The sequence below is a fragment of the Dromiciops gliroides genome, chromosome 2 (genome assembly GCF_019393635.1).
Source record: "Dromiciops gliroides isolate mDroGli1 chromosome 2, mDroGli1.pri, whole genome shotgun sequence".
In the NCBI taxonomy this organism is placed as follows: Eukaryota; Metazoa; Chordata; class Mammalia; order Microbiotheria; family Microbiotheriidae; genus Dromiciops; species Dromiciops gliroides.
Genome location: NC_057862.1, coordinates 396,466,770 through 396,486,778, shown reverse-complemented (window position 1 = coordinate 396,486,778; position 20,009 = coordinate 396,466,770). Strand labels below are relative to the sequence as shown.

The 20,009-nt window shown below is 47.1% G+C and overlaps 2 protein-coding genes across 3 annotated transcripts; one reads left to right on the top strand and one right to left on the bottom strand.

The window, feature by feature from the left end:
• The first annotated feature begins 7,396 nt into the window (after positions 1-7,396).
• SNX21 (sorting nexin family member 21) lies at positions 7,397-13,618 on the top strand. Of its 2 annotated transcripts, none has more exons than XM_043987729.1 (4): positions 7,397-7,781; positions 8,720-9,017; positions 9,445-9,602; positions 12,427-13,618. In XM_043987729.1, the coding sequence occupies exons 2-4, from the start codon at positions 8,726-8,728 to the stop codon at positions 13,099-13,101; spliced, it is 1,125 nt and encodes a 374-aa protein (XP_043843664.1). In that variant the 5' UTR covers positions 7,397-7,781; positions 8,720-8,725; the 3' UTR covers positions 13,102-13,618. The 2 variants fall into 2 exon arrangements, with proteins under 2 accessions (XP_043843664.1, XP_043843663.1); XM_043987728.1 differs by having other exon boundaries at positions 7,685-7,949.
• On the bottom strand, positions 13,587-19,947 carry ACOT8 (acyl-CoA thioesterase 8). Its single transcript, XM_043987730.1, has 6 exons — positions 19,717-19,947; positions 18,384-18,520; positions 16,724-16,949; positions 15,414-15,562; positions 14,846-15,040; positions 13,587-13,823 (listed from the first exon to the last, which is right to left on the bottom strand). Exons 1-6 carry the CDS (start codon positions 19,824-19,826, stop codon positions 13,705-13,707), a joined length of 936 nt encoding a protein of 311 aa, XP_043843665.1. The 5' UTR covers positions 19,827-19,947; the 3' UTR covers positions 13,587-13,704.
• Positions 19,948-20,009: the final 62 nt, after the last annotated feature.

Here is a 20,009-nt window from a genome sequence, read left to right as displayed (position 1 = left end):
CTAGAAATGTTTGGATATTAATGATAAATTAAATAGGGGCAGCTAGGTGGCGCAGTGGATAGAGCATTGGCCCTGGAGTTAGGAGTACCTGAGTTCAAATCTAGCCTCAGATGATTGACACTTACTAGCTGTGTGACTCTGGGCAAGTCACTTAAGCCCAATTGCCTCACCAAAAAAAAACAAATGAAAAAAATTAAATTAAATTGTTTCTGGCAGAATATGCAGAGTACAGTGTTACTATTATTTCCCCCCTACCTTATACACAGTAAACTCCAAGAGGTTGGGAATTGGTTTATTTAAATTTTATACTCCCTGATAATCTAGCCTTATTGAACAAATGAATAAACGGAATAAAGTGAATTACAATTGCCCAACTGAAGGAAATAAGAGGTTCAGAGAGGCAAAGTCACACAAACTGGAAACCAAACCTGTTTTCTAACTCCTGATTTAGTGCTCTTCACTACACAGTAGACAATTTAACATCTGTTTACCAAGAGTGTCTAAAGCCATCCACCAAAAGGGGGGAAAGAAACCTATTTGTACAAAAATATTTAAAGCAGCTCTTTTTGTGGTAGCTAAGAATTGGAAATCAAAGGAATGCCCATCAATTGGGGAATGGCTAAACAAACTGTGCTATATGATAGTGATGGAATATTATTGTGCTATAAGAAATTACAAGCAGGATGATTTCAGAAAGGTCTAGAAAGACTCGTATGAACTGATGTATAGTGAAGTGAGCAGAACCAAGAGAATATTGTGCAGAGACAGCAATACTGTTTAATGAAGAACTGTGAAAGACTTGACTATTCTCAACAATACAATCCCAAAGAACTACTAATGAAACATACTATCCACCTCCAAAGAAAGAACTGATATTGATGGAACAGACTACAGCATGCTATTTTTCACTTTCTTCCATTTTTTAAATCAAATTTTCTTGTACAAAATGACAAATATGGTAATGTTTTACATAATCGTACATGTATAACCCATATCTGATTGTTTGCCACCTCAGAGTGGTTAGAGGGGAGGGAGGGAGAGAAGGATAAAAATTAGAACCCCAAGTTATAAATAATAATGTTTATTATTATAATAAAATTGCGGGGCAGCTAGATGGCGCAGTGGTTAAAGCACCGGCCCTGGATTCAGGAGTACCTGAGTTCAAATCCGGCCTCAGACACTTGACACTTACTAGCTGTGTGACCCTGGGCAAGTCACTTAACCCCCATTGCCTGCAAAAACAAAAACAAAACAAATAATAAAATTGCTAGGGGAAAAAAGAGTGTCTAAAGCAACAGGGAGTCTACTAAGCATTTCTGGAAAAAGAAAAAGGCTAGAGTCATGCAAGAACTTCCTTGAGGCTAATTAAAATCTCAGATTTATTAAATTTCTTATGGCTAATGTACTGAGTAGTCAGGCAGCAAACATTTATTAAGCATCTACTATGTGCCAGGCACTGTGCTAAGTGCTAGCTCAACCCTCTAACCTCTGTGGCACATGGTTGCCCTAGGGCAGGGCTTCTTAAACTTTTTCCACTTGTGACCCCTTTTCACAGGAGAAATTTTTTTTTTTTTTTTTTTTTTTTTAGTGAGGCAATTGGGGTTAAGTGACTTGCCCAGGGTCACACAGCTAGTAAGTGTTATGTGTCTGAGGCCGAATTTGAACTCAGGTACTACTGACTCCAGGGCCGGTGCTCTATCCACTGCGCCACCTAGCTGCCCCAGGAGAAATTTTTGCTTGACCCCGGGTATATATGTATATAAAATAGGTATACCAAACCTTTTACTGTTCCCAAATTTTTTGTGACCCCCACATTCAGTTATGTGGGGTCACAACCCACAGTTTAAGAAGCTTTGCCTTAGGGGACTGGGAGGACACTGGCACTTTCTACAATAGAAATGTGGCAGGTAAAGAGGTGGAAAAAAATACTGGATTTTGGATTTCTTCTATTAAAGAATTAAAACTGGGGGCAGCTAGGTGGCACAGTGGATAGAGCACCGGCCCTGGATTCAGGAGTACCTGAGTTCAAATCCGGCCTCAGACACTTACTAGCTATGTGACCCTGGGCAAGTCACTTAACCCCAATTGCCTCACCAAAAAAAAAAAAAAAGAATTAAAACTCAAACACGTCCTGTTTAAAGATAAAAGCAAGGTTTTTATTTGGCACAAGGGGATGTGGTAGGGAAAAAAGTCTAGAACTTTTACCTCCCCCAACCAAAAGAAGGACAATGCTTTTATAGAAGGTGGGTGGCATGACCACCTGAAAATAGAAAGTTCTTTTTTGGGGATTGGGTGGGGAAAGATTGGATGTTTGTCATATTCCTGAAAGTCAAGGAGGATTTTTTTTTGAAATGACGGTCCTGATCTTTTTGGGGTTATCTCTGTCTCTCTCCCTCCCCCAAAGGGGAAGTCCTTCAAGTTGGTTGGCTGAGAGTGCTCCCCTGCTAATGTCAGTAGAACACCAACACGCCACTCAGTGCTGGTCAGGTGTGGCTACAATCTAATCATCCCCAAGTAGGTACTTAGTTTCTTATTCTCACTCAATTCAAACAATACTAAATCAATCAGGTGGGGCCCCTGGGCATCTGCCAAATTCCATTATTTTATCACAGAACCAAGAGAACTGTTGTGCAGAGACAGTAATGTTGTTTGATGAAGAACTGTGAATGACTTGACTATTCTCAACAATACAATGATCCAAGACAATTCCAAAGGACTATTGATGAAACATACCATCCACCTCCAAAGAAAGAACTGATATTGATGGAACAGACTGCAGCATGCTATTTTTCACTTTCTTCCATTTTTTTCTTTTAATCAAGTTTTCTTGTACAAAATGACAAATATGGTAATGTTTTCCATAATCATACATGTATCTGATATCTGATTGCTTGATGCTTCAGGGAAGGGTGAGGGGAGGGAGGGAAAGAGGGATAAAAATTGGAACCCAAAACTATAAATAAAAATGTTTATTATAAAAAAATTTTTAACAGTGCATATCAAATAAGTTGCCCATAATAAACAATATTTGTATTATGAGACATGCTTTACAGACACATAATAAACTCAAATAGAACTGACTTTTCCTTAGGTGTAACAAAATATTCTATAAGTTACCCCCCTCTAAGAAAAGTGGTTGCATTAAAATTCTTTCCTTCAAAACAAACAAAGATATTTCTGATTCTTTTTTTTTTTTTTGGTGAGGCAAATGGGGTTAAGTGACTTACCCAGGGTCACAAAACTAGTTAGTGTCAAGGGTCTGAGGCCGAGTTTGAACTCAGGTCCTCCTGAATTCAGGCCCAGTGCTCTATCTACTGCGCCACCTAGCTGCCCCCAATTCACTTTTTTTTTTTTTTTTTTTTTAGTGAGGCAATTGGGGTTAAGTGACTTGCCCAGGGTCACACAGCTAGTAAGTGTTACGTGTCTGAGGCCGGATTTGAACTCAGGTATTCCTGACTCCAGGGCTGGTGCTCTATCCACTGCACCACCTAGCTGCCCCCTGATTCACTTTTAAAATGCATAACTAATAACAGCCAGATAACAATGCCAGTTGCTTATACACTCTAGTTGTTTAGAATATAAAAAGGACTAGAATGACATTTTTTTTAATCTTATACCTGCATCTCACTATAGTAACCCAGATATTGAAGCATCAACCTAAGGGATAAATATCCAATATTGTGTTCATGCTGATCACATGAAAGTAAGACAGTTCGGGGGGAGAGAGTTGGGGAGAGAAGGGAGGGGGTAGGTGAGGAAACAAGTTCTATTTTGGACATGTTTAATTTAAGATTACCTAGAGGACATCCAGGTTGAAATGTCTGCTAGGTATTTGTAGATGAGAAAATGGAAGTCAGTGGAGAGGTTATGGCTATCTACACAGACTTGAGATGACATTGGATTTATAGGAGCTTTAAGGTCATTAAGTTAAATAGTATAGAGAGAAAAGAAAAGGGGACCCCGTAGAGAGCAGTGTGGGGCACTCATAGTTATCAGGCCAAGCCCTGAATGAAGATCTAGCAAAGATGACTCACAAGGAGAGGTCCAACAGGCAATAGAACTGTTTGGCAAACCTAGAAAAAAAGAAGAGGCGATCAAAGGGAAGAACGTCAAGAGCTGCAGAGTCAAGGATAAGGAGTAGGGAAAGGTTCTTGGATTTAGCAATTAAAAGATTGTTGGTAACTTTGGAGAAAGTAGTTTTGGTTGAAGGATGAGGTTGGAAGCCAGACTGAAGAGAATGAAAGGAAAAGGAAGTGGAAGCATCTATTGCATATGACTTTCTCAAGGAGTTTAGCCATAAAAAGCAAGAGAAATATGGGACAATAGTTAGTGGAGATGGGAGGATCAAGTGAAGGGTTTTTGAGGAAGGGGAGAAAATGGACATGATTGTAGGCAGTAGGGAAACAGCCAGTGCATGGAGAGAGACTGAAGATAACTGAGAGGGTGAGAATGTCAGAGGGGACAGTCTGTTAGAGGAGAGAACAAATGTTCTGAGGTATCACTTGTATACACAGAGGGGTTAACCTTGGCAAAGAGAAGGGTTGCCTCATCATGTGAGATGGGGTAAAGAAGGAGCAACAGAGGACATCTGAGTGATGTGAAATAAGAAGGGAAGAAGAGAAAGCTCTCTGTTAATGGACTCAAATTTTTTCTGAAAAAATATGTGAGATTCTCAGCAGGAAGGGTGTTAGGAGGTAGAACCAAGGAAAGCTTGAGAAGGAAAGAAAAGATTTGGAAGGGACACTATAGTGAATGGGATGGTGAGGTAATTAATAATAGCTAATCAGCATTTACATAGCACCTACTATGTGCCAGGCACTGCTAAGAACTTTGCAAATACTATCTAATTTGATCTTCACAACAACCTTAGGAGAGAGGTGCTATTATTATCCCCATTTTACAGTTGAGGAAACTGAGGCAAAGAGGTTAAGTTACTTCCCTAAGGTCACACAATTGGGAAGTGTCCAAAACTAGATCTGAGCTTCATTAGTGCCTGGAACATAGAAGACACTTAAGAAATGTTGGTCAATTGATTATCAAAACCCGGCTCATTCTGACCCATCCTCTACAGTGTGGTTCTGGGGGGAAAACTCTGGCTTAGAAATTAGGTCTGCTGGGTTCTAGTTTGAGCTTTGCCACTAACTTGCTGTGACTTTTTTTTAAATTTTTTTTTTTGTTTTTTTTTTGTGGGGCAATGAGGGTTAAGTGACTTGCCCAAGGTCACACAGCTAGTAAGTGTCAAGTGTCTGAGGCTGGATTTGAACTCAGGTCCTCCTGAATCCAAGGCCAGTGCTTTATCCACTGTGCCACCTAGCTGCCCCCAACTTGCTGTGACTTTAACAAGGCATGTCCCTTTTCTGTCATATCTCTTCAGTTCTGGCCTGTGGAAAATGAATGGGCTGAAATGATCTGATTTCTCCTTTCTCTTCCAGCTGTGATTCTAAGATCATAACTTTGTGTTTTTGTCCCATACTGACAAGGCAGAGAAATAGATCCAGAGATAACTCTATATACCCAAGGTCACAGAATGAATTAGGGACTGAGCTGAGGCTTAAGCAAAGAACTCCTGGCCCTCAGCCCGTTGTTTTTTCCACTAGACCACAATTCACTGACTTGGCATAACTGGCTTCCGGGGTATTCTTATCTAACTTATATGCATTTCACTGCTTCTTTTAGTCTTAGCTCTTGAAAGCCTGCTGAAAGGCTCAGTGTCCAGAGGGGGTGGGGCACTTCCAGTCCCAGAGTTGTCTAGATTCTAGATTAAATATGGCCAGAGAAGAGGAGGGCTCCTGAAGTCCCAGATTTCTCCCATGCTCTCCTATCTGTGGATGTTCCATAAAACTGGTAGATGATGGGCATGGAGCTAGAGGGGGAGCCCTTTTCTGACAGAGGCACCAACTCACATCCTTCCCCTGACCATATAGGACCCTCCCTATACTGAGGCTGTCAGAGACAAGGTCAGAAGCTTAGAGGGAAGCTTGTGTTCTAGCAGTCAAGGACTTGCAAATCATTTCACAAATTACTCTCTACTCCCATAGGGACCAGGAACCATGCCCTAAAGGTTGGGGTTTTTTTTAACCCTTTCATCCCTAGAAGTTCTGCCCAGAGTCCCCTGCTCTCCTCACTGGTGAAGCTTCATCTGGCCCAATATTGTAGGTGGGCCTCAATCAAGTTCCACTCTCCACTTAGAGTCGACTTTCTTTCTTTTATTTTTTTGTGGGGCAATGAGGGTTAAGTGACTTGCCCAGGGTCACACAGCTAGTAAGTGTCAAATGTCTGAGGCCAGATTTGAACTCATGTCCTCCTGAATCTAGGGCCAGTGCTTTAGCCACTGTGCCACCTAGCTGCCCCTTCTTATAGTCAACTTAATAGTCTTGAGGGGGCATTCCTCCTCTCTCTCCCCAATTCTGCACCGAAATCAAATCAACTGTTTCTGGAAGGAGTGGATCATTTCATTCTCCAATGGCCCCACTCATGGCTCCAACAGACCCTCCCTCATAATTTGCTATCTCCCCATTAGAATGAAGGCTCGTTGAGGAGTAGGATTGTCTTTGCTTTTGTCTTTTGTGTTTGTGCTTAGCAAAGTGCCTGGCATATATCAAATACTTTAAAATGCCTTTTCATTCTTTTCTCTGGGGCTCATAGAACGTCAGAGCTGGGGTTTAGAAAACAGTCACAGCTGGAAGAAAAGGACCTGAGAAGCCACCCCATACAATACCTTAATTTTATAGGAAAGAAAATAAGGATCAGACATTTAGACAATGACTTGACCAAAGTAAAATAGCTTAGAGGCAGAGCAGGACTGGAACCCAAGACTTCTGCCTTTAAGTCTTGCAGAAACACACCCATCCTGAGAAGTTTCCACCCTTGTGCCGATTAGGTTTGCTCATGAGGAGTATTGAGATAATAGCCAAGAAAGTGCTTTGAAAAAGTTTTTTTAAAAAACAACACAAACCCAAACTATTAACATCCATGTGAGGGATTATTGGATTTTTACTTTGTTAAAAACAAACAAACAAACAAACAAAAAAACTACTTCAGAGAGCTCTGGGGGCCTCTTCAAACTGCTTCTGGTGAAACCAGCCTTCTTGTTCTTCACATAAGACATCCCATCTCCGCTCAGTGCTTTTATACACAGGTTATACCCCACGACTGGGATGCTTTTCTCATCTCCACAGAATTCCTAAGTTTCCTTCAAAACCCACTTAGAAATGGAAGGCTTTTCTTGATCCTCCTCCCCAGTTACCTCTGTCCACACAGTGTATTTATTTTGTTCTAATACAAGTGTTCAAGTCCCTCCCCCCCACCCCCATTAATTTTGTCTTTGGATCACCATTGCCAACAAAAAGTCAGTGCTTAATAAATGTTTACTGACAGATCGATGGGGGGGGGGGGGTAGGTGCGCGGCACTTGGGCGTTGTTTCTGGAGAGGACTCGAGGGTGAGCTTCCATCCCGTCGGATAGTCGGTCCGAATAGATGGATCCCACTTCCAAGGGTTCGAGATTCTGGACTTGGGTTGTCCCACGATGGAGTCGGGATTCCAGGGTTTGCAAGAGGCAAGATTTACAAGTTTTTCCATTATAACCATTTTGCCATCGTTTCCACTGAATCGGTCCCAGCCAGGGGAGTCTGGCGACTGACGCGGCCAGCGGTTTTCGCTCCAGGACTCCCAAGGCCAGCGAACCCGGAGCAGGCGGAGTCGTGGGCGGGGCCGTGGCAGGAAGAGACCGGAGGGAGTCGCAGAACCGAGTGGGGAGGCCATCCCATCGCTCGGGCTTCGGTGAGCTGCTGTGGGCCGGGCTGAACCTGACCGGGCCGCCCGGCTCGGAGGGCCAGGAAGGAGGCCTCCTGCCTTCGGACCCCTGACCTCCAAACACCCCCGAGGGCCGGACAGACTGTCGGGTTGAGAGCACTGCAGCCCGCAGCCCCGGGTTCCCAGATTCTCGGGGTGAGGGGCGCCTCTGGGGCGGGCGTCTGGGACCTATCAGACCTATCGGGCTCCTGGGGAGGGGCGGGTGGCCGCCTCTGCTGCCTCTATACTTCCCCCGGTCCCACTATGGCTGGGGCGCCTGCTCTCCTCTCTCCCACTCTGCAAGCATCTCCTTCCAGTAATGGGGAGCCCCTTACCCTCTCTTCTAACTAGGCTGCGTTCCGCCACCCACCCCAACCCAAATGAGCTGGGCCAGGCCTCTGGACCCCGTACCTTCTCCCCATCCCCTTCTCCCTGATCTGGGGTATCTCCAGCTTCCAAATAGAACAGACCCCCCCCTCCCTTCCCGCTGGCCGCACCCGCCCCGCCTACCCCCTCACACCCCTCGCCTCCAGGATGGGTGCCTCCTCTGCCACCTTCACCCACCCACCCATCCAAAGTAGAGATTCCCTCAGTCCAGGCTGAGGTCTCTCCCTATTTTTCCTACTGAGCCAGGCTGGGCCTTCGGAACACTCCTCCCCATCCCACCCCCGCCCACAGCCAGAATCATTCTCTCCGCCTCCGCTTTAAAAGACTCCCCCTCCCCAGTTCGGACAGACCCCGACTCCCTTCCTTCTGCTAGAGCTTCCTCCCCACATTCTCAACCGATTGCCCTTCACTTCTTTCCCCCAGAGAAGCCCTCGACCTCCCCAATTCGCTTCCTTCGGGATAAGGCCACCTTCCCGGGCGGCCTGTCCCCCCACCCCTTTCCCGGGCCCCAGCCGAGCGCCCCCGATTGCTTTCTGCAGGGCACCATGGCCTCCCGTCTTCTGCACCGCCTGCGGCACGCCCTGGCCTTAACTGGAGAGGGCTCTGGAGAGCCGGCCCCAGGCGCAGAGGCCGAGGAATTCCCGGAGAGCTCGGAGCTCGAGGAGGATGATACCGAGGGCTTATCCACACGCCTCAGTGGCACCTTGAGCTTCACCAGCACCGAAGATGATGAGGAAGAGGAGGAAGAGGAGGAAAACGGAGATCCTCTGGGATCAGGGGCTGCCCTGGCCCGAAGACTTAAGAGTCCTGGAGAGGATGGCGCTGGGGAGGATGAAGGCAAGCCCTGGGAAATGGGGTGGGAGGGCAGTCTTCAACCCCTTAAACCTGATTTGTATCCCCAGACTCGGTGGGCACTTGAAATCATTTAGTTAAATTACCAAGGGTTTCAAATAATAATTTTTACAGCAGTCTTAAAGGACCAGTTCTGCATTTGGTTTACTCCCATCCTGGACCCACCCTCAACACATAGTTTTAGGAAGAGATCTTAAAGATTGGGTAATCTCTCATTCCGTTTTCAGAACTCTGCCTTGGGGACCCAACCTAATCAGTTACAGGATGCAGAGCTGGAAGGGCCCTTAGAGATCATTCAGGCTAACTACCTCAATTTACTGAGAAGGAAACAGGCTCAGAAGGGGCAAGTGATTTGACTAAGGACACACAGCTAGCCTGATGAAAGCTATGACTGGACCCTGTCCCTAAACAGATCGGAGTCCCCCATCAGATGGTCCCCGAGGCAGTAACCTCTTGACACGGCAACTACAGGACTTCTGGAAAAAGTCAAAAAGTAACCTGGTACCCCAGCGGCTGCTCTTTGAAGTGACCAGTGCCAACGTCATCAATGAGCCACCCTCCAAGTACGTGGTGAGTGAGGCCCACCCTCCATTGGCTGGGTCCTTCGCCCTCCAGCCTGGGTCCTCAAAGCTCTGGAGAGTGAGGCTGTGCCCAAAGAAGTCTGGAAGGCCCAGACTAGTCTTCCTTCCCCCATTCTCACCCCCTTCAATTGCGATATGATATTCAGGAGACTGGAAGGCCAGAACCTCCCCACACCCATGCCAAGGAACCTTGTTGCTCCTGCTTGGGAAAAGTGGGCTGGATGGGAGTAACACTGTAGAAGAAGGGAAGGGATTGATTCAGACTGAAGGTGAAGAGAACCAGTATGTATAAAGGACATACCATAAACAGTTTAAGGAATCCTTTTTAATTGAAGTGACTAAGAAATTAAAGTGAGAGCAGTAGTAGCCGGTGGAAGGACTAGCGCCCGAGGAGCCACTGGAAGCTGCTCTGTAGGGAGGAGGGACTGAAATGGAGATGTGAAATGACAGTGAAACTTAACACAGAACTGGGAAATTGGCTTATGAAGGAAGCTCGTCCTAGAACTTGCTTCTAACTAGTCCCAGAACTTGCCTGTCCCACAAAGTCCCACTCCCATCAAGCCTGTCTGTAATACACACACGCACACCCCACCCCTCTGGCAGGAATGAGGCCATAGGGACTGCCTCCCACATCTCTAGCTTCCCTCCCTTCCCTTCTGCTGTTGGTAAACTAGAGAACTCCCACCTGGAGACCTTCCAACAGCACCAGGCTCTTTCCAGTTCAGATCACTAAGAATAAGCAAGTCCGATGTAGATTGGGAGAAGGAGTCTGGCCTCTAGGCTAAGGCCAGTGTGTAAGTGGAGATGTAGCTTAGTCAAGGGAGAGCTGAGGAACTGGAAAAAAAAAAAAAGATGGCCATGGAGTTGCCTTAGCAACAGGGGAGGGAAGCAGCGTCAGGGCCACAGCTGGACCTGAGGATCAGAAAACCTAGGTTTGAATGCTAGGACTAGTCTTGTGATCTTGGCCAAGTCTTAACTGCTAGGTTCCCCCAATCCATAAAATGGACTTAATATTTGACACTTGAACTACATACTTCAAGGGGCTATTGTGAAGTAAACACTTTATAAGCCTTAAAGCCCTATTCATACTTTTATTATAGTTGCTTCATCTATCATGGGAATAACAGTATTTATGTATTGGCTTTATATTGGCTTGACTCAGCAAACCTGTGTGATAGGTAGTATCCCCATAAGTGAGGTTAAGTGACTTGCTACAAGTCATACTGCTAATAAATGTTTTAGGCACAATTTGAATTCAAGTCTTTGTGATTCAAGCCCCCTGCCCTATCTACTATGCCACCTAGTTGCCTCACTAGAAGAAAGACTCAGAGCTGGAGGAGCCCTCAGAAGCCACCTAAATCCAAACTACCTGAGCAAGAAAGCTCTCAAATATCCCCCCAAAGTGGTCATTCACTTGATCTCTGATGTCCCATGCTTTAATGACCTCCAAGAGATAAGCAATTTAATACTTCCTGAAGCAGCCTATTCCCATTTTTGGACAGCTCTGGGAATCTTGCTTTATGTCATAAGTGCCTTGCCTATGGCAACCCAGCTAGTAAATATCAGACCCTAGATTTGCACCATTATATGTTCTATGTGAAAGTGATTTATAAGGTATAAAGCATGAAAATGGAAGTCATATCTGGGGGCCATTTGACTGACCAGAATCATGTTCCATGTCTACTATTGGCTGCCCAGGGTCACACAGCTAGTAAGTGTCAAATGTCTGAGGCAGAATTTGAACTTAGGTCCTCCTGAATCCAGAGCTGGTGCTTTATCCATTGCACCACCTAGCTGCCCCTATGCTAGGCTTTTACAAATATTATCTCATCTGATCCTCTCAATGTCTCTGGGAGACAGGTGCTATTATCATCCCCATTTCAAAGTTTAGGAAACCAAGGCTGGACGTTAAATGACTTGCCCAGGGTCACCCAGCTGCTAAGTGTCTAAGGCTGAATTTGAACTTGGATTTTCCTGACTCCAGGCCAAAAGCTCTATCTATTGTGCTACCAGCTGCCTAGTTAGTTTCCTGGGCAACTTACATTGGTGGAAGACAAATCATATGCCATAGGAGAACTTGAGTTTGTGCTTTACCTTTTTATGTCAACTATTTCAAATGAAAAGGCAAGATGGGAGTGTGGTGGCTTGAGAGTCAAAAGAATGGAGTTGGAGCCCCAGTTCTGACACTTATTAGCAGTGTGACCTTGGGCAAGTTACCTCCTCTCCCTGGGTTCCAGCTTCCCCATCTATAAAGTGACAAACCTGGCCTGGATCAGGGGATCTTAATGCTTTGGTGCCACAGAACCCTCAATCCTTTGGCAGTCTGGGGAGGTCTGTGGACCCCTTCTTAGAATGTTTTAAAATCCATGAAATACAATTATCAAAGTCTTTTTTAATAATACAAAACAGAAATTCACCGCCTCCTTGGGGATCTGGCCTCTAGGGTGAAGAACTCTTAGATGGTATTTAGGGTTCCTTCTAGCTCCAAAGACCTAGTGTTCTATAGTGCTAAGAAATCGGCTTTGATAGGGAGTGAGTGGCATGAGCTGCTAGCTCTCAATCTCATCTCTGTCTCTTTCTCTCTGTGCTGCACTGTGAACCCTGGGCAATTTAGAGGAGCCTCAGGTAAGGTGGGTCTCCAGGTCTCCTTGGTGCTGGGCCTAAGGTTCCCTCCCCACCTTCCAAGTCCCATTAATCAGTGGGGTGGGAGAGGGGATGAGGTGATGAAGCTGAAAAGTGAGGGAGGTGGACAAAGGGAATCCAGTTGGGTAGAGGAGACAGTTCCCAAACCAAATGCCGCTTCACCTCCACAGCTCTACACCATCGCCCTGATTGGCCCCGGGCCGCAGGAACAGGCACCAGCCCAGATTTCCCGGCGCTACTCCGACTTTGAACGACTGCACCGGCAACTTCGGCAGCAGTTCCGGGGCCCCATGGCTGCAGTTTCTTTTCCCCGAAAACGCTTACGGAGGAATTTTACTGCTGAGACTATTGCCCGTCGCAGCCGGGCCTTTGAACAATTCCTGGGGCACCTGCAGTCTGTGCCAGAGCTTCAGCAGGCCCCCGACCTCCAGGACTTCTTCATCCTACCTGAGCTTCGACGGGCACAAAGGCTTACCTGCACTGGCCTCTACCGGGAGGCCCTAGGGCTATGGACTAATGCCTGGCGCCTGCAGACCCAACTGGGCACTCCAGTAGGTGCCCATCGGACGCTGTTGACACTGGTAGGACTGGCTGTGTGCCATCAAGAGCTGGAGCAACCCAGCGAGGCTCGGTTGAGTTGTGAGCAGGCGCTGCAGCTGCTGGGGGCTAGTGATTCCCATCCCCTGCTGGGACCTTTTCTGGAGGCTCATGTTCGCCTCTCCTGGAGGCTGGGCATTGACAAGCGCCAGTCAGAGGCCCAGCTCCAGGCCCTGCAGGAGGCTGGCCTTACCTCCACTCCACCCCCCAGCCTCAAGGAACTGCTTATCAGGGAAACTCTGGACTAAAAGGGATGTTTGGTAAGAAGCTGTGGGGACAGGGACTGACCGGTATTCAGCAATAATAGAGGGTGGTAGGAATCAGAAAGATCATAGGATTCAGAAGAGACCTTAGAGATTCCCTCATCTAAGCTCTCTGGGTCTGTTTCCTTCTCTATAAAACGGTCATAACTTGCCCAAGGTTACACAGGGTAGTAAGTAGCAGGTCTCAAATGTGAACCTGGGTTCTTTGCCTTTCAACCCCTTCACCATCTTGCTGTGCCCTTGAGCAGCCCACTGTATCTGTGGTCAGCCTTACCTGCAGGTGGCAGTGATGGGAATAGGGGAAGTCTGGTAGATGTTTCTCAAATAAGCAGTAGCAATACACTCCTCCCCAGGCTCAGTCCATACCATCCATTCTCCCTTTCCCATCTGACTTCGAGGGACAATCCCCTCACAAGGCCAAGAGTAGTGGAACCACAGCTGTAGCCCAAGGGAATAAAAAGGCTGGATCCTCCAAGTGGTACCCGTTTTTATTATGTGCAAAGTGCGTGAGGGGTATAGCCCTCAGCCACAGTTCTTGGTAGAGCAGAATACAGGGATGGATGCAGGGGGTCTAGGGGCAGCTTCTTCCTATAGCTTACTCTCCAGCTCCCGCTGCTTCACCCGGATCACACCTTCCTGGGCACATGTTACAGCTAGGACCCCATCTCGTCGCCACAGACGCCCATGAACCAGCCCTCGAGAGCCACCTGTGGGTTAGCAAGGAGAGCAGTGGGTACCTGGCCTGTACTCAAATCCCTCCTAAACCTTACTATTCTCCTTATCAAAAAATGCCAAGAGACCAGCCAGGGAAAGACTGGGGGAAGAAGAGTACATTAATTATCCTGTGGCATCTATATAGTACTCTTATAAAACCTTTTTTGATCCTCCCAACAGTCCTGTATGATATAAAGGCCTGTCTGTGTACAGCTGTTGTCCATGTTTTCAGATGAGGAAACTGAGTGCCGAGTCCTAGGTCATACAGCTTTTTGAGTGTCAGAGGCAGGTTTTGGCCTCTGGTTTCTCCTGGCTCCAAATCCAGTGGTTCTTTCCTCTCTACACTACAGTGCTTCAACAGCTCATGTTTGCTCAAGGTCTCTCAATAGCAGAAATGGGGGCAGAGCCCTGTTCTTCCAGCTCTTTCCACCACATGATATTACCAGCTTTTCCAATATACTACCCACCTCAAATCCAGCAACGTCTCTCAATGTCTTGGGAGCTAAAACCATTTCCAGCCTGTCCCACCTCTCTTATGTAAGCAGTTTTGTGAGACCCAAATTTGATGCAGTGGAAAAAGCCCCGGACTTGAGAGAGTCAGAGGCTCAGGTGAGTAGTTCTGCTACTTGTTACTGACTCCTGGTATGATCTTGGACAAGTCACTTCTCTGTGTTCCTTGGTTTCCTCTAGTTTAAAATGAACAGGGTTGAAAACCGAATGAATCTCAAAGACTGTGGGCTGCTCTGGATCCTATGAATTCCCAGGGGGTTGTGGGGATCAAATGCAATAACATCAAATGAGACACAATAGTGCTAGATAAAAGTGAGCTATTACGACTATATCCTTTAAGAGGTGACGCTGCCAGAATTCTAAAAGCACTTTTCCCCACCTTGATCACAGCCATTCCTATAACCCTAACACAGCATTCAGCTTTCCAAGTAGAAGAGCCCTTGTCTCAATGGTCTGTGGCAGCTGTTTGAACTCCCCTGCTCCCACCCCCTTCCTTTGAACTTACCAGCCCAGGGGCTTTCACACTCATACAGCATCCAGTGGTCAGCTCGGAAGGGGGCATGGAACCACATGGAGTGGTCAAGGGAGACCATGAATTGGATCTGGTGCCGGTGCTGGTGGGGAAGCATGGCAGTGCCCAGAAAGGCGTAGTCAGATATGTAGGCGGCCACACAGCAATGCATCTTCATGTCTCCTTCCCCTGAAATGGTGCCCTTAGCTGGTGAGCCTGAGGGAGCCCGGGCCTCTGAACCTCAGGTTCATAGAGGGATGTAGAAGGAGAGGGAAAGCAGGTGCTGAGCCATTGCAGGGTGCAGTGGAGAGAGTCGGAAGATCTAGGCCTGAAATAGACTCTTCTACTTGTGACCTATTTGACCTTCAGCAAGGTTCCTGCCCTTTCGGGGCCTCATTTTCATCTGTATCTGTAGGATGAGGATTCCTCCCAGCTCTCAATTCTATGATCTTTAATTGTCCCATGAATGTCTACAATGGGATTTCTGACTTCTGCTCCTCCTGCCCATCACTTGTCAGGAGGGGGGGCATAAATGCGGGCAAGAAACAGCAGCAATTCTTACCAATGTAGCCCCGAGCCCGAACCCAGAACATCTGCTTGGCCTTCTGCTGGCCAAGTCTGGGTAGATCTATCAGCTTGATCTCAATGGGCACCTCTTGGGCAGCAATTCGGTTCAATCCTATTTGATACTTCTTCCGTAGCTCAGGATCCCTGGAAAGAGTAACCAATGAGGAGTCACTTTATGCCATTTATTGTCTGTAGAGTTGGAAGGAACCTTAGTTTTACAGATGAGCCCCAGAGAGACGTGATTTGCCCCAAGTCACATAGCTGGTAAGTGGCAGAGTTGGTGCCTCATCCCTTCCTGTCCCAGGCTCAAAAGGGCTCCTGAAGTGTCCTCTACCCTTTCATAGCTATCCACAATCAAAAGGCATGCAGAAGAGATGAGATTTCTTCTGCTTGGTCACAAAGATCATAACTAGGAAACATGGGTAAAAGCGTCAAAACATTTTGACTAAACATAAGGGGGAAAAATTCTAACCAGAGTTGTCCAACAGTAGATTGGAACACAAAGGAAGTACTGAGTTAGTTACTCATCCCAAGAGGTAAGGTGAGAAAGTTAATAGAAGAACTTCCTTTTCAGATACACACTCAAAGAGAGGACCTCCAACAGCCCTTTCTACTCTGAAATTCTGGGGTTAATTTCATAATTTCTTCCCTACCTGGCCTTGTGTATAAAATGGAGACAACCTCATAGTTACTACTGCCAGTTATGTGCCTCCCTTGCCCCCACCCAGTGAATTACCTCTGTGCTATTTGAATTAAAGCAGCCAGACATACCTCTGGCATTTTGTACTGCATTTGAAATCCTCTAGGTAACGGAGAAACCCTCTGATATGACAGCCTTTCCTCCTTCACATAGTCTCATTTCTGTTCTCCCAAGGCTGGTGGGAGAAAAGGGCATGAGGTCCCCCTGCCACTAGAAGGCTTCAAGCATACTGGATGGGACAACAGAGGGAATGGCTGTTCTGGCAAGGATAGGATTAGATGAGCTCTGAGTCCCTTCTAACTCTGGGATTCTCGGGTGGGTCTTACCCCAAACTAGGGAGTGCTTTCTCCCTGAGCCTCAGACTTCAGGAAGCCCCATTTCCCAAAGTTTCACTCACTAACAAGAGTACATGTATAGCATTTTTATACCTCCCCCCTCAAAAAAAAATGTCCACATCTATAATCTTGTAAGGTAGGTAGGGCAGAGGTTATTTCCATTTTATGAGAAATTGAGGACATTGTCTAAGGTCCCAGAGATGAGCCCTGAGGTTAATCTCCTGCCTCCTAGGCCAGGCCTCCCTCCTCCAGACCACTATGCCCCCTCACCGTATGCATTTGTCAATGAGCTCCTCATGACTAGGAAGCTCCTCTGGTGGGGGGATGGGCGGCATTGAGAACTGGTGCTCTACAGGGCTGGGCTGGGTCTGCTGGAACGAAGCCTGGCAGATGAAGATGGCTTTGCCATGCTGCACGGCTTTCACTGAGCGAACAGAGAAACTGGCTCCCGTGCGTGTCCGCTCCACCTGGTACAGCACTGGTACCTTTGGGTCCCCTGCAGGGCACAAGCGGTCAGCTAGGTGAGCAGCTTTTCCAGCATTGAATGTCCATGCTGCCAGGGACTTCAGGACTGCCAGGAACCTGGGAAATCACCTCTCAGTATAATGAAAAGAGCACTCCATTTGGAATCAAGAGACCTGGGTTCTAGCTATGTGACCTTGGCCAAATGATTTCCCCCCTTAGATTCCTCATCTATAAAACAGGGAAAACGAAGCTTACATTACTCATCTGATACGGTTGTAGTGAGAGTACGAGAAGGGCTCTGTAAACCATAAGGAGGTGTACACATCTATACAGTTGAGAACTACAAAATTTACTGAGAACTGATTCCCCACCCAGTCCCCTCTTTCCCAGGCTGGTGAATTGCCTGGGGCTGACTGTCTTAGTCTTTTCCAGACTCGAAGGACTTAAGGACCTTCTCCCAAGCAACTTATTCCCTCCCAATGTTCCCCACCTTACTCCCCCAGACTTTATGTTATTATGTAAAAAGGGTCCACCTGTATTAAGCAGTTTCTATTCAAAGTCAGTAACGCCTATACTTAAATTAGGGGCTGTTCAATTATTTCTTTTGTCAAAGGTTCATTTACATTAATTTGCTATATGTCACTCTGGAGCAATCTTTTTGTTCTGTTACCCCATTAAAACCCTGTCCTCTGTTCCCATCTTTGGGTATTCCTAGCTTCCGAGCTTTGTGATAACACGAACTGTAGTTCCTCTGCCCCGATTAAAGACCTTATTTCTCCTATATTGATTGTTTCCTTAATTTCTAGGTTAACACAGTTATCATTAACATTGCTCCTCCCCTACTCCCCATTTTGCAGATGAGAGAACAGAAGCCTAGAAAGAAGAAGTAACTTGTCCAATATCACACAGGCAGTAGAAGTGTGCAGACTAAAACCCAAGTCTCCTGATCCAGGCCAGCAGTTGCGGTTAAGTGACTTGTCCAGGGTCACACAGCTATTAAGTATCTGAGGTGAGATTTGAACTTAGGGTCTTCTTGATTCCAAGGCCAGTGCTCCATCCACTGCACAACCTAGTTGCCTCCCTCACAAAAATAGGTAGCAGAAGGCCTACCAGCCTCTGGGTCATACATGCATTAATGAAATCTCTCTCTCTCTCTCTCTCTCTCTCTCTCTCTCTCTCTCTCTCACACACACACACACACACACACACACACACACACAGAAATCTTAAGTAACAAAAGTTCAGCAGAAAGTGATTCAGTATCAGTGAGTGTTACTGATCATTAGTTCTGTGGTTAACACAAAGGAAGGAGAAATCAAAGCTCCTTCATAAATAGCCAATTTGGGCCCCAGCCTCTAGCAGGCTCCCTAGAATATGAAAGCAAGGATGCAGGTATGCATGCTGTAATGGCTTGGGAGGATGGTGGGATGGTAGGAGGAAGTAGGGGGTAAAAAGGGAAGGTTACCTGCCCTCACGAAGTAGCAGTGCAAAGAATGAACATGGACATCTTCACTAACAGATTTCGCTGCCGCCACCAGGGCCTGGCCCACAATCTGACCTCCAAAGAGCCTCTTGGTTACCGGTACCCAGTAATGCCTCCCCCTGTGAATGGAGAGAAATAGAGGGAAGAGCCTATAAATACAATCGCCTTAAGGATCATCTAGCTTCATCTCATTTTACAAGAGTGGAAACTAAAGCTCAGAGAGAGGAAGCAATGAGTCCTACTCACAGTCAGAAGTTTAAGCTAGAACCCAGATTCTGGCTCTCTTTTCACTACCCTGACTAAAGTTCAAGAAAAGTTACTAAGTTTCATATTGTTTGTAATTAATGAACCTTGTCCTTTGAGGGAAAAGAGCATCCAGGTTTGGCAAACAGTCCCTGGGAGGGATGGGGGAAGGAGGCAGGTAAAGAAAAGAATTCAATAACTATGGGATGAGTGATAACTTAGATGCCTAGCACTGTGGGAAAGGTTGGAACAGGACCTTCCTTCCGCCTTCAAGGAAACGTACTTTGAAGTCCAGCCAAGTCCTCAGTCAGTCCCTTGGTCTTCTAGCCTCTCAGAGTGAATCCACTCTACAGCCAGCATTTAAGGCCCAAGGCCTCTGGGTTTTTAAAAAACAAAAACCGTCCTGCTCTGGTACACACAGGACTGGCTCTCTTAAAGAAGGGTGGCATGGCACGGTGGAAAGCCCTGGAGAGTTAGAACCGGGTTCTGGACTCAGTTCTGGCTCCTGCTCAGCGGGCTCTCACGAACTAGGCAGAGGAGGGGCTCCCGGTTTAAGGTATAAAATGAGCTCTTTGGGGACAGGGTCTATTTCATTGCGTCTTCTAAGTCCCAGCACGCACTTAGCACGGCCTTGCACATAGTGGGTGCTTAGTAGTACTGACTGACAGGGATGCAGGTCAACTGCATCACAGCAGTACTCTAGGAAAAGGTCACTGCCTTATTCTGGCTCCAAAGGTGCACAGGGAAGGACGGGGTCCGCCACTGGGGTTAATTCTTTGGAGGTGGCCGCTCCCCACCGCCACCAGCAAACGGGGGCTTTCTACATCAGCATACAATCGTGCCTCCCTCCCTATCTCGAAAGGGTGGGAAGAAAATGAAGGAAGAAAAGCGAAGAGAAAGGAAGAGGGAGGACGACCGGTTGTGGGGGAGGAGAGCAGGGCGTGGGGAGGCCAAAGACAGGGCTAACCCGCTCCGTCGCATGCCCCTCGGCCCTAGCAAGTGGGAGGGGCTTCTGTCGTGATATAGAGGGGGGCAAGTAGCGATGCTGGGGGTCCGCCGAGGGCGCCACTACCTGTACAGATCCTCATCCAGCGGCTCCAGGTTGAGCACACTGGTGACCAAGACGCTGCGGAGGTCCCCTGAGGGTTCCTCGGCGCTCCCCGAATCCAGCGGGGGCGACATCGCGCTCGCTCCGACACCGCAAGAGGGAGACAAGCCGCTCCTGGCCCCAGCGGCAGCAGCTCCAAAATCGGCTCCTGGGCGGGGCTTCGGAGAAGAGCCTTCACCCGCCCACAGAGCTGCCCATCACCCCTTGTTTCCGGTAGAGAAGGAGGCGGAGCCTTTGAATCCGGAAGTTTCCTGGCA

Bases quoted from the DNA above. Each gene is read 5' to 3' on its own strand.
- SNX21 (XM_043987729.1), top strand. From the start codon at position 8,726: ATGGCCTCCCGTCTTCTGCACCGCCTGCGGCACGCCCTGGCCTTAACT. The intron at 9,018-9,444 runs GCAAGCCCTGGG...GTCCCTAAACAG, and splicing joins TGGCGCTGGGGAGGATGAAG to ATCGGAGTCCCCCATCAGAT. The intron at 9,603-12,426 runs GTGAGTGAGGCC...TCACCTCCACAG, and splicing joins AGCCACCCTCCAAGTACGTG to CTCTACACCATCGCCCTGAT.
- ACOT8 (XM_043987730.1), bottom strand. From the start codon at position 19,826: ATGTCGCCCCCGCTGGATTCGGGGAGCGCCGAGGAACCCTCAGGGGAC. The intron at 18,521-19,716 runs GTAGTGGCGCCC...CTCCATTCACAG, and splicing joins CTGGATGAGGATCTGTACAG to GGGGAGGCATTACTGGGTAC. The intron at 16,950-18,383 runs GTAACCTTCCCT...TGTGCCCTGCAG, and splicing joins CTGCTACTTCGTGAGGGCAG to GGGACCCAAAGGTACCAGTG.